Source organism: Carcharodon carcharias, chromosome 19 (assembly GCF_017639515.1).
Source record: "Carcharodon carcharias isolate sCarCar2 chromosome 19, sCarCar2.pri, whole genome shotgun sequence".
Taxonomy (NCBI): domain Eukaryota; kingdom Metazoa; phylum Chordata; class Chondrichthyes; order Lamniformes; family Lamnidae; genus Carcharodon; species Carcharodon carcharias.
The window spans coordinates 88,708,534-88,720,165 of record NC_054485.1 but is presented as its reverse complement, the minus strand read 5'-3'; the positions used below and the strand labels follow the sequence as shown (position 1 = coordinate 88,720,165).

Sequence of the window (11,632 nt, the reverse complement as noted above, 5' to 3'; positions counted from 1 at the left end):
AACAAAATTTGAAACAGTAACCAAACTTTAAAAAAACACATACATATATCTCCCCCCCACCATCCCCCCCCCACTCCGTCCACCCACCCCACCACCCCACCCCTCCCCCCCCACCGCCCACACTGCAAATCTCCAAAAAAGGAATTCATTCGTCGTTTAGAATCAATAATTCTTAATTCTATGACAGCTCTTATCCAGTTATCCATTGTTTCGTTTCTAGCTTAATCTAAAATTACCTCTAGTTCTGCTTCATTCAAGGTGAAAAATTCCCTTCGCCATTTTGGGCAGTGAATGCTGTTTACGTTTACAAGTCTGGATGAAAAAGGTCATTTGATTGATTCCAGTCTTCCAGGAGTGCCATTCCCGTAGTTTTAACGGCTTTCGAGTCTCGCCTAAGCAATAAACCCCCTCCCAGCACTAGACATTCACCCTCCACAGCGTGGTTAGACTCGCTGTTCAGTAGTGCGGTTGAAGTACAAACTGACAGCTCAGCTATTGCATCCATGTATTTGGAGGTGAGCACCGACCAACGAAATACACAGCGGCTTCACATGATACAGGTACGGGTGTAAATTTCTGGCATTAACGTTAGTGAAAAATACGGGATTCTGCGAGTATACCCGGAGCACAACATCGGACTGGGCGTCCAGAGCTGACGGTATATTTTTCGTTCCGCACTGGGTCACTTTCCTTTTGTTCCTCCCCGCAAAGTCCCTCCTCCTCTGTTTTCTCCTCTGATCGAGCTTAGTTTTACTGAAACAGAAAATATAAGCCATATGATGGGAAAAACGTAAACTTTGCAACACAAAACCCTTTACATGTGAGAGATGTGGCAAGTTACAACGAGCAGACTAAATGGGCTTAAAAAGTTCCGCACTCACGCAGGAATCCACGACAATGACTGGTAACCAAGTCAGTAGGATGAATGTTCAACTCACCACCTGTACCAGAAGTCGCCCGGCGGATTTGGGAGTCCGTTAATAGCAACGGCCTGACATTCATTACCATTGACAGCAATGAGGATGAAGTTCACCTGTTTTATAATGGGGCTGAGATAGAACGATTAAACTCTGTGTATAATTGGCGTTAGACCCGATACCAAACGTTTTACCGTCACCACCCGAGAAAGTTTCCTACTCCTGGGGGCAGAAGATCTGCTCTGCAGCAGTAATTTTGACGTTTGGCTAGGGTTAGAAATGTTTGGGGATGAAAATAGTCACAGTACACAACCTAAGATTTTCACTGCATTGAGGTCAAGGGATGGAAAAGCCAGGCGGGGCGTATAATAGGAGGCCATTTCGATAAAGCCCATTTCACACACTCACCCAAAGATAACATTAACCTCCCTCTACAAGTCAACGGCTGGTGGTGAAAATTACCCCCTGTGCGCTTAAATGAAAAGTGAATGGGAAAGTGTTACAATGTTGTCTTATTATTAGAAATCCGGCTTTCAAACGTTTGCTGCTCGAATTAACCAGCGAGTCCAAAAATATGATTTTGGACTGACGGTGTTTCCAGACAGACTTACAGTCTCTTCCGTCCGCTCTGAGATGACTCCATTGTTTATCTACAGTTTCACAATCAGTGGGTCATTTGGTATCCCGTTAACGTATGTTGAAGGAGCAGAGATATGTGCCCGAAATTTGAATGATGCCCCCCTTCATAGCTAGAAAGCAACTTCTTTTCGCGCTTTGCTGGTTTAATTTACCCCGTTTTCAAATTTCATCACTGCAGCGAGAATGAATCCAATCTGCACCCTGTGGATATTAATCCCTCTCTCTAGTGAGTAAATGCTTCGTTTATTCCCAATTTTTCTTTCTATCTTTCTATCTATCTATCTATCTATCTATCTATCTGTCTGTCTGTCTGTCTGTCTATCTATCTATCTATCTATCGTCATGAAAATATAGTAGTTTTCACAATACTATTGCGATTTATTTTAAAAGTGGGTTAATAATCGGGTGCGGATAGTTTCTCTGTGTTCATGTGTGTATGTGAGTGTGTGGAGGGGAGTTAACTGAATTGGAGGCAGCTGGTCTGGAAGCTTTTGAGTCATCAAAAAGAAGCGAGGTTTGAAATGCCGTCCTTACTCGGCCTGGCCGAAATGTGACTCTTAACGTGGCTAACTCTAAACAGCCCTCTGAAGTGGGCAAGGGCACTTAGGGATAGGCAACAAATGACGGCCTGGGCAGTGATGTCCACATCGTCCATGAAAGGATGGATTAAAAAATTATGCAGTTTTCAGTTACTCATTATTGCTAGCAATTGTTGTTAGCGCTGAATCAATGGTTGTAAAGTGGAAACGTTGAGATGTTCTCTTTCAGGACTGACTCTCAAAGACACAACATCGAAGCAAATAACGTAAACTTCCTTCATTTCCAGGAATTGATGCTGAGAAGTTCGCAGTCATTCAAAAGGTGCTCGCTATTGTGGCTGAGGAAGGGCAGACAGTCCTCCTCCCCTGTGACTACACAGCCAACATCTCCAAGCCGATAGGCTCTTATAGCTGGTACAAAGGCGCGAGGAATGGAACAGAAGTTTCCAACAGAACAGCTGTGTACAGAGGACGGGTCTACAGGACCAGCATGGATTTTGCTAGTACCGGAGATGCCTCCATTTTCATCAAGGATGTGGGAGTGAACGATTCAGGGGTGTATTACTGTGAAGTGGTGATGTTTCAACTGGGTGTGGAATATGGAGCAGGAACTCAACTCACCGTGAGAAGTAAGCCGTTCATATTGTGTGCAATATCGTGGCAAATCCATACTATAATGTCGCGGCCTTATCTCAGAGTCTCAGAGTCTCTGCCAGGCCGGTAAATTCCGATTGTGGAATCAATAATCGGCTCCACTGAGGAGGAAATATAACCATGTAAAATGACCGGGTTCTTACGAGGTGTATATTTGAATTGCTGGGGGTGCAAAACAAGCGAGGGATGCAACTTTTACTGTTCGTTATGCCACTCACACTCTCCGCTGGCCGGGGTGAGTGTAGCTCCAACAACACTCAAGTAGCTCCACACCATCCAGGACAAAGCAGCCCGCTTGATTGGCAACTCATTCTTCTCCTTTTAGGAAGTCCCTCAGGGTCGAGGAGGACTTGCTTCCACACTAAAAATGAGTTCCCAGGTGATTGAAGAATCCAATGCGCGGCCTACAGTCTCTGTCACAGGTGGGGCAGACGGTGGTAGGGGGAACGGGTGGCTGAGGTGTCCTGGTTACCATGCACTCATTTTGCTGTCGATATTTGGTTTCAGCTGGCCCTTGGCGATGAGACTCATGGTGTTCAGCACCTTCCCAGATGCTTTCCCTCCACTTCGGGTCGCCTTGGCCAGGGATTCCCAGAAGGTCCCAGGAATGAAAGGCTTAACATATGAGGAACGTTTGAGGACTCTGGGTCTATACTCGATGGAGTTTAGAAGGATGAGGGGGGATCTGATTGAAACTTACAGAATACTGAAAGGCCTGGTTAGAATGGATGTGGGGAAGATGTATCCATTAGTAGGAGAGACTAGGACCCGAGGGCACAGCCTCAGAGTAAAAGGAAGACCTTTTAGAACAGAGATGAGGAGAAACTTCTTTAGCCAGAGAGTGGTGAGTCTATGGAATTCATTGCCACAGAAGACTGTGGAGGCCAGGTCACTGAGTGTATTTAAGACCGAGATAGATAGGTTCTTGATTGGTAAGGGGATCAAAGGTTACGGGGAGAAGGCGGGAGAATGGGGTTGAGAAACTTATCAGACATGATTGGATGGAAGAGCAGACTCGATGGGCCAAATGACCTAATTTCTGCTCCTATGTCTTATGGTCTTCTGGTCTTATGGTGGGGATGTTTCACTTTATCAAGGAGGCTTTGTGCGTGTCTTTGAAGCGATTCCCCTGCCCTCCTGTGGCTCACTTGCTGTGTTGAAGTAGAGTGCTTGTTTTGGGAGTCTCCTGTCAGACATGCAGATGATGTGGCTCACCCAGCAGAGCTCATCGAGTGTGGTCAATGCTTCGATGCCGAGGATGTTGGCCTCAGTGAGAACACTGACGTCGGTGTGCCTATCCTGCCAATGCATTTGCAGTGTCTTGCGGAGGCAGGGCTGGTGGTGCTCTCCAGAGTTTGGAGATGCCTGATGTACATGGCCCATCTCCCTGAGCCATGTAGGAGGGCGGGTATCACTACTGCTCAGTAGATGATGAGCTTGCTGCCGGGTTTGAGGTCCTGGCCTTCCAACACCGTCTTCCTTAGGCAGCTGAAGGCTGCACCGGCAGACTGAAGGCGCTGTTGAACCTCGTCATCAATGTCTGCCCTTGTTGACAATAGGCTCCCAACGTGTGGAAAGGGGCCCACATTGTCCAAGGCCTCATCGTGGATTTTGATAGCCAGGAGCGGGGAGAGGGGGAGGCTGTGCATTGTGGAGGTGGCAGGTTGGTAAAGGACCTTTGTTTTATGGATGTTTAGTGTGAGGCCTCGGTGAAGGTGGTTTGGAGCTCGGCCTCCAAGTGTGCGCAGATGAAAGCATCATCTGCCTACCGTAGTTCAATGACAGAGGATGTGATGGCCATGGCTCTGGCCTGCAGGCAGCAGGTTCCTACTTGTTCTGCAGTTTAGCTCCACTCGAGCGGGGAGCTTGCTGAGGGTGAGATGGAGCATAGCAACAAGGAAAATTGAGGAGACTGTTGGTGAGATGACAGAGCCTTGCTTGACCCCCCGGTCCAAATGTGGACCATTGGTCAGGATCACAGCTTGCATGTCATCGTGGAGTCGGCGGAGGATGGTGACAAACCTTTGGGGGCAGCTAAAGTGGAGGACAATGCTCCATAATCCTTCAAGATTGACAGTCTCAAAGGCTTTTGTGAGGTCGAAGAAGGACATGTACAAGGGTTGGCGCTGTTCCCTGCATTTCTCTTGCAGTTGCCGCTCAATGAAGATCATGTCTGTTGTGCCCCTTAGTGGGCAGAATCTGCATTGTGACTCTGGGAGGCGCTTTTCAGCCCCAAAGAGCAGGTGATCAGAAGGGATTCTTGTGATGATCTTTGCTGTGGTGGAAAGCAGGCCTCTATAGTTACTGCAGACGGACTTGGCACCTTCTTCAAGATGGTCATGATTACGGCACCATATCACCAGCTCAACACCCACTCCCTCAAACACCGACGCACATTGGCAGCAGTGAGTACCATCAACAAGACAACTGCAGCCACCAAGGCTCATTAGACAGCACCTTCAAAACCCACGACCTCTATCATCTAGAAGGACAAGGGCACATGTGAAGGTCGCCACCTGCAAGTTCCCCTCCAAATCACTCACCATCCTGACTTGATATGTCACCATTCCTTCACTGTCACTGGGTGAAAATGAGCTAAAAATACGTCACCGATTGATCAGTGCTTAAAATTGGCCAATGTGGAAGAAATTGCCCTTCTGAATTCAACCATGTAATTCGGATTGGTTTAAATTAGCCCAATATACGAGAAATACCGAAGATTGGGTGGGATCAGGTTTGCCGCCAAGTAATAAAGGCCATTGTCCCCCATGAGGATATGAAACCAGCGTTGCATCTATTCCTATCAATTTTCACATGATTGGATTAGGTTAACATGGCCCGGTGTTCCAATTGCCAATTCATCATCGCCCCTCTCCCCCCACACGCACCCACATCTACCCACTCCCACTAACCACCAACTCCCCCCCACCACCAACACCCACCACCCCCCCCCACCCCCACTGCAGCATGAATGAATCCAATCTGCACCCTGTGGATATTAATCCCTCTCTCTAGTGAGTAAATGCTTCGTTTATTCCAGTTTTTCTTTCTATCTATCTATCTAGGTATCTATCTATCTATCTATGTATCTATCTATCTATCTATCTATGTATCTATCTGTCTATCTATCTATCTATCTGTCTGTCTATCTATCTATCTATCTATCGTCATGAAAATATAATAGTTTTCATAATACTATTACGATTTATTGTAAAAGTGGTTTAATAGTCGGGTGCAGATAGTTTCTCTGTGTTAATGTCTGTACGTGCATATGTGCAGGGGATTTAATTGAATTGGAGGCAGCTGGTCTGGCAGCATTTGAGTCATCAAAAAGAAGCGAGGTTTGAAATGCCGTCCTTACCCAGCCTGGCCGACATGTGACTCTTAACGTGGCTAAGTCTAAACAGCCCTCTGAAGTGGACGAGGGCACTTAGGGATAGGCAACAAAAGACGGCCTGGGCAGTGATGTCCACATCGCCCATGAAAGGATGAATTAAAAAATTATGCAGTTTTCAGTTACTCTTTATCACTAGCAATTGTTGTTAACGCTGAATCAATGGTTGTAAAATGGAAACGTTGAGATGTTCCCTTTCAGGACTGACTCTCAAAGACACAACTTCAAAGCAAGTAACGTAAACTTTCTTCGTTTCCAGGAATTGACGCTGAGAAGTTTGTAGTCATTCAAAAGGTGCTCGCTATTGTGGCTGAGGAAGGGCAGACAGTCCTCCTCTCCTGTGACTACACAGCCAACATCTCCAAGCCAATAGGCTCTTATAGCTGGTACAAAGGCGCGAGGAATGGAACAGAAGTTTCCAACAGAACAGCGGTGTACAGAGGACGGGTCTACAGGGCCAGCATGGATTTTGCTAGTACCGGAGATGCCTCCATTTTCATCAAGGACGTGGGAGTGAACGATTCAGGGGTGTATTACTGTGAAGTGGTGATGCTTCAACTGGGTGTGGAATATGGAGCAGGAACTCAACTCACCGTGAGAAGTAAGCCGTTCATATTGTGTGCAATATCGTGGCAAATCCATAATATAATGTCGAGGCCTTATCTCAGAGTCTCAGAGTCTCTGCCAGGCCGGCAAATTCCGATTGTGGAATCAATAATCGGCTCCACTGAGGAGGAAATATAACCATTTAAAATGACCGGGTTCTTAAGAGGTATATATTTGAATTGCTGGGGGTGCAAAACAAGCGAGGGATGTAACTTTTACCGTTCATTATGCCACTCACACTCTCCGCTGGCCGGGGTGAGTGTAGCTCCAACACTCAAGTAGCTCCACATCCTCCAGGACAAAGCAGCCCGCTTGATTGGCAACTCATTCTTCTCCTTTTAGGCAGTCCCTCAGGGTCAAGGAGGACTTGCTTCCACACTAAAAATGAGTTCCCAGTTGACTGAAGAATCCAATGCGCGGCCTACAGTCTCTGTCACAGGTGGGGCAGACGGTGGTAGGGGGAACGGGTGGCTGAGGTGTCCCGGTTACCATGCACTCATTTTGCTGTCGATGTTTGGTTTCAGCTGACCCTTGGCGATGAGACTCATGGTGTTCAGCGCCTTCCCGGATGCTTTCCCTCCACCTCTGGTCGCCTTGGCCAGGGATTCCCAGAAGGTCCCAGGAATGAAAGGCTTAACATATGAGGAATGTTTGAGGACTCTGGGTCTATACTCGATGAAGTTTAGAAGGATGAGGGGGGATCTGATTGAAACTTACAGAATACTCAAAGGCCTGGTTAGAATGGATGTGGGGAAGATGTTTCCATTAGTAGGAGAGACTAGGACCCGAGGGCACAGCCTCAGAGTAAAAGGAAGACCTTTTAGAACAGAGATGAGGAGAAACTTCTTTAGCCAGAGAGTGGTGAGTCTATGGAATTCATTGCCACAGAAGGCTGTGGAGGCCAGGTCATTGAGTATATTTAAGAGCAAGATAGATAAGTTCTTGATTTGTAAGGTATCAAAGGTTACGGGGAGAAGGCGGGAGAATGGGGTTGAGAAACTTATCAGACATGATTGGATGGAAGAGCAGACTCGATGGGCCAAATGACCTAATTTCTGCTCCTATGTCTTATGGTCTTCTGGTCTTATGGTGGGGATGTTGCACTTTATCAAGGAGGCTTTGTGCGTGTCTTTGAAGCGATTCCCCTGCCCTCCTGTGGCTCACTTGCTGTGTTGAAGTAGAGTGCTTGTTTTGGGAGTCTCCTGTCAGACATGCAGATGATGTGGCTCACCCAGCAGAGCTCATCGAGTGTGGTCAATGCTTCGATGCCGAGGATGTTGGCCTCAGTGAGAACACTGACGTCGGTGTGCCTATCCTGCCAATGCATTTGCAGTGTCTTGCGGAGGCAGGGCTGGTGGTGCTCTCCAGAGTTTGGAGATGCCTGATGTACATGGCCCATCTCCCTGAGCCATGTAGGAGGGCGGGTATCACTACTGCTCAGTAGATGATGAGCTTGCTGCCGGGTTTGAGGTCCTGGCCTTCCAACACCGTCTTCCTTAGGCAGCTGAAGGCTGCACCGGCAGACTGAAGGCGCTGTTGAACCTCGTCATCAATGTCTGCCCTTGTTGACAATAGGCTCCCAACGTGTGGAAAGGGGCCCACATTGTCCAAGGCCTCATCGTGGATTTTGATAGCCAGGAGCGGGGAGAGGGGGAGGCTGTGCATTGTGGAGGTGGCAGGTTGGTAAAGGACCTTTGTTTTATGGATGTTTAGTGTGAGGCCTCGGTGAAGGTGGTTTGGAGCTCGGCCTCCAAGTGTGCGCAGATGAAAGCATCATCTGCCTACCGTAGTTCAATGACAGAGGATGTGATGGCCATGGCTCTGGCCTGCAGGCAGCAGGTTCCTACTTGTTCTGCAGTTTAGCTCCACTCGAGCGGGGAGCTTGCTGAGGGTGAGATGGAGCATAGCAACAAGGAAAATTGAGGAGACTGTTGGTGAGATGACAGAGCCTTGCTTGACCCCCCGGTCCAAATGTGGACCATTGGTCAGGATCACAGCTTGCATGTCATCGTGGAGTCGGCGGAGGATGGTGACAAACCTTTGGGGGCAGCTAAAGTGGAGGACAATGCTCCATAATCCTTCAAGATTGACAGTCTCAAAGGCTTTTGTGAGGTCGAAGAAGGACATGTACAAGGGTTGGCGCTGTTCCCTGCATTTCTCTTGCAGTTGCCGCTCAATGAAGATCATGTCTGTTGTGCCCCTTAGTGGGCAGAATCTGCATTGTGACTCTGGGAGGCGCTTTTCAGCCCCAAAGAGCAGGTGATCAGAAGGGATTCTTGTGATGATCTTTGCTGTGGTGGAAAGCAGGCCTCTATAGTTACTGCAGTCGGACTTAGCACCTTCTTCAAGATGGTCATGATTACGGCACCACATCACCAGCTCAACACCCACTCCCTCAAACACCGACGCACATTAGCAGCACTGAGTACCATCAACAAGACAACTGCAGCCACCAAAGCTCATTAGACAGCACCTTTAAAACCCACGACCTCTATCATCTAGAAGGACAAGGGCACATGTGAAGATCGCCACCTGCAAGTTCCCCTCCAAATCACTCACCATCCTGACTTGTTATGTTACCATTCCTTCACTGTCACTGGGTCAAACTGAGCTAGAAATACGTCACCCATTGATCAGTGCTTAAAATTGGCCAACGTGGAAGAGATTGCCCTTTTGAATTCAACCATGTAATTCGGATTGGTTTAAATTAGCCCAATATACGAGAAATACCGAAGATTGGGTGGGATCAAGTTTGCCGCCAAGTATTACAGGCCATTGTCCCCCATCAGGATATGAAACCAGCGTTGCATCTATTCCTATCAATTTTCACATGAGTGGAGGTTAACATGGCCCGGTGTTCCAATTGCCAATTCATCATCGCCCCTCTCCTCCCACACGCTCCCACATCTACCCGCCGCCCCCCGCCACCCCCCCCCCACCCGCCCCACACACACCCCCGTTTTGTGTTAGCGACCAAGACGATATTTTTATGTTACCCAGTAGCTAGACAACGGAAGGAAAGACCATGGCTAGCCGAGTTTTGATTTGTTTCCGTAGGCTCAGTGCTGGTTGAACTGAACGCAGCAATAACTGCAAACGCCAAGCTGCATATTGTCAGAGGAGTGATTATTATCATCTTGATCATCGCCATTTTCTTCTGGAGAATCAGAGGTAAGATTATTCAATATGGTTTCAGTAAATATTTCAACGTTCAGGATTTGACACTATTTGCTGTGAATTTATTGCCATAATCAAAGTGGCGGACGTTCACACCGGGCAGCATAACACTATAGTTACAGATAACAGCGCTTGTAGATGTTCACAATTGCCCTAAATTCTTTCGCCACTACGACAGAGGAGAAATTATCCAGTTGAAAAGAACTGGGTTAGCCCTCCCATTAAAAAAAAAGGAAAGATTTTAGACCAATGCTTAATGAGTTCAGGCGAAATTTCAGCCTGGAATCACCCCACTTGTAAATGAAGCTCCATATTTTCTATTAAATAACGCACTCCAGCCTGTACGTCTGAAAAACGCTACCGTCTCAATGTGACTCTTCGGTTACCTACATTGGCTTTAATTATAGTCTGTCCGAGTCGCATTGAGAACGGGAGAGGCTGAAATACTTGGGTGATGGCACAAAATGGGCGGCTTTGGGTTAGCTGTTCATTAAACACAGTCTGAACTGAGCTTTCAGGTGCTGCATCTTAACAGGCCCCAGGACCGATATCGTTGGTTTGCGCCACCGCCCAAGGTGAATTTCTGCTCCTTAGTGCAACATTGAGAACTGCATAATGTTATTTAATATTTAAAACATCTCAATTTACAAGTTATGTTATGTTGTGCAATATAGGCAACGTTGGAAACACTGAGGGTGCATGATTATGCATTTTGACTATTTTACTTATTTTATCCGCCCTTTGGCAGCCCAAAAAGCAAACAAAGTTGCATAGCTTTAAAGCAACAATATCTAACTTATTTACAAATGTTGCACTAATTCTGTTTGCAGAAATTTGCAGCATCTGTCCTTCCATTGGAGTGATGAGTAAGATTCGGAACATAGCCGTTTTGATATGTTGAATTATTTACTGTGAAATGTAAACGCAAAACAAAACATAAGCTTGAAATTATGAGGTTTTTATATGCGCTAGCCGTTGGTGCTGTTGGAAGGATGGGAGGGGTGGAAAGTTGCATCGAAATGGTACCGAGTGCAGTCGTGGCTTCACAGATAAATGGCAGTGCCATTTAAAATGTGCATTTATTGAGTGGGGAAGGGGTGTAGCTGCTGGGTGCGTTAGAAATGACAGCGGTCTCTGTGAGCTGCATGGCAGAGCGGAGCTCCCTCCCCAAAACCTCACGGCCTTAATTCGACTATTCAAGTTCAGCTGGGATCAAAGGTATTCTATCTGAATGTGACATTGCGCTTTCTCGCGTATGCTCTTTGAACTCTTCTTTGCTTTTGCACAGTTATCTTGTGGAAATTCTGGACCATTGAGCGATCAAGAAGGAGTAACATACCCTGGGCCACTATGTTCCGAGTGAAGGTCGAACAGGATAGCTTCAATCTTAATGATGTTGAGATGCACAGGGTTCGGGGCTATTCAGAACTTAATGCCCAGTAGGCCATCAGGCTACATGGCGTGATCGTGCAGCGCGCGGAATTAAGGCTGGCTCTTAGCAGAATGTATATGGTGCCTGACTTTATGTTTAGGAAGGATATTATTCGGAAGTAGATAAGGGTAAGAAACCAGTCCAATACTGCCGTTGCTACTTGCTGTGCGTAACCGTAGGGAAATATGAGAAAAATATATTATAGGATCTGTACCATTACACTGATAATATAATAATGCCGAACAATACCACCAGGGTAAAACATTGATGAGAG

At 46.9% G+C, this 11,632-nt stretch overlaps 1 protein-coding gene across 1 annotated transcript; it reads left to right on the top strand.

The window, feature by feature from the left end:
* The first annotated feature begins 503 nt into the window (after positions 1-503).
* On the top strand, positions 504-11,369 carry LOC121291272. The gene is made up of 6 exons (XM_041212342.1): positions 504-560; positions 1,440-1,596; positions 2,383-2,724; positions 6,403-6,744; positions 9,807-9,920; positions 11,215-11,369. The coding sequence occupies exons 1-6, from the start codon at positions 504-506 to the stop codon at positions 11,367-11,369; spliced, it is 1,167 nt and encodes a 388-aa protein (XP_041068276.1).
* Positions 11,370-11,632: the final 263 nt, after the last annotated feature.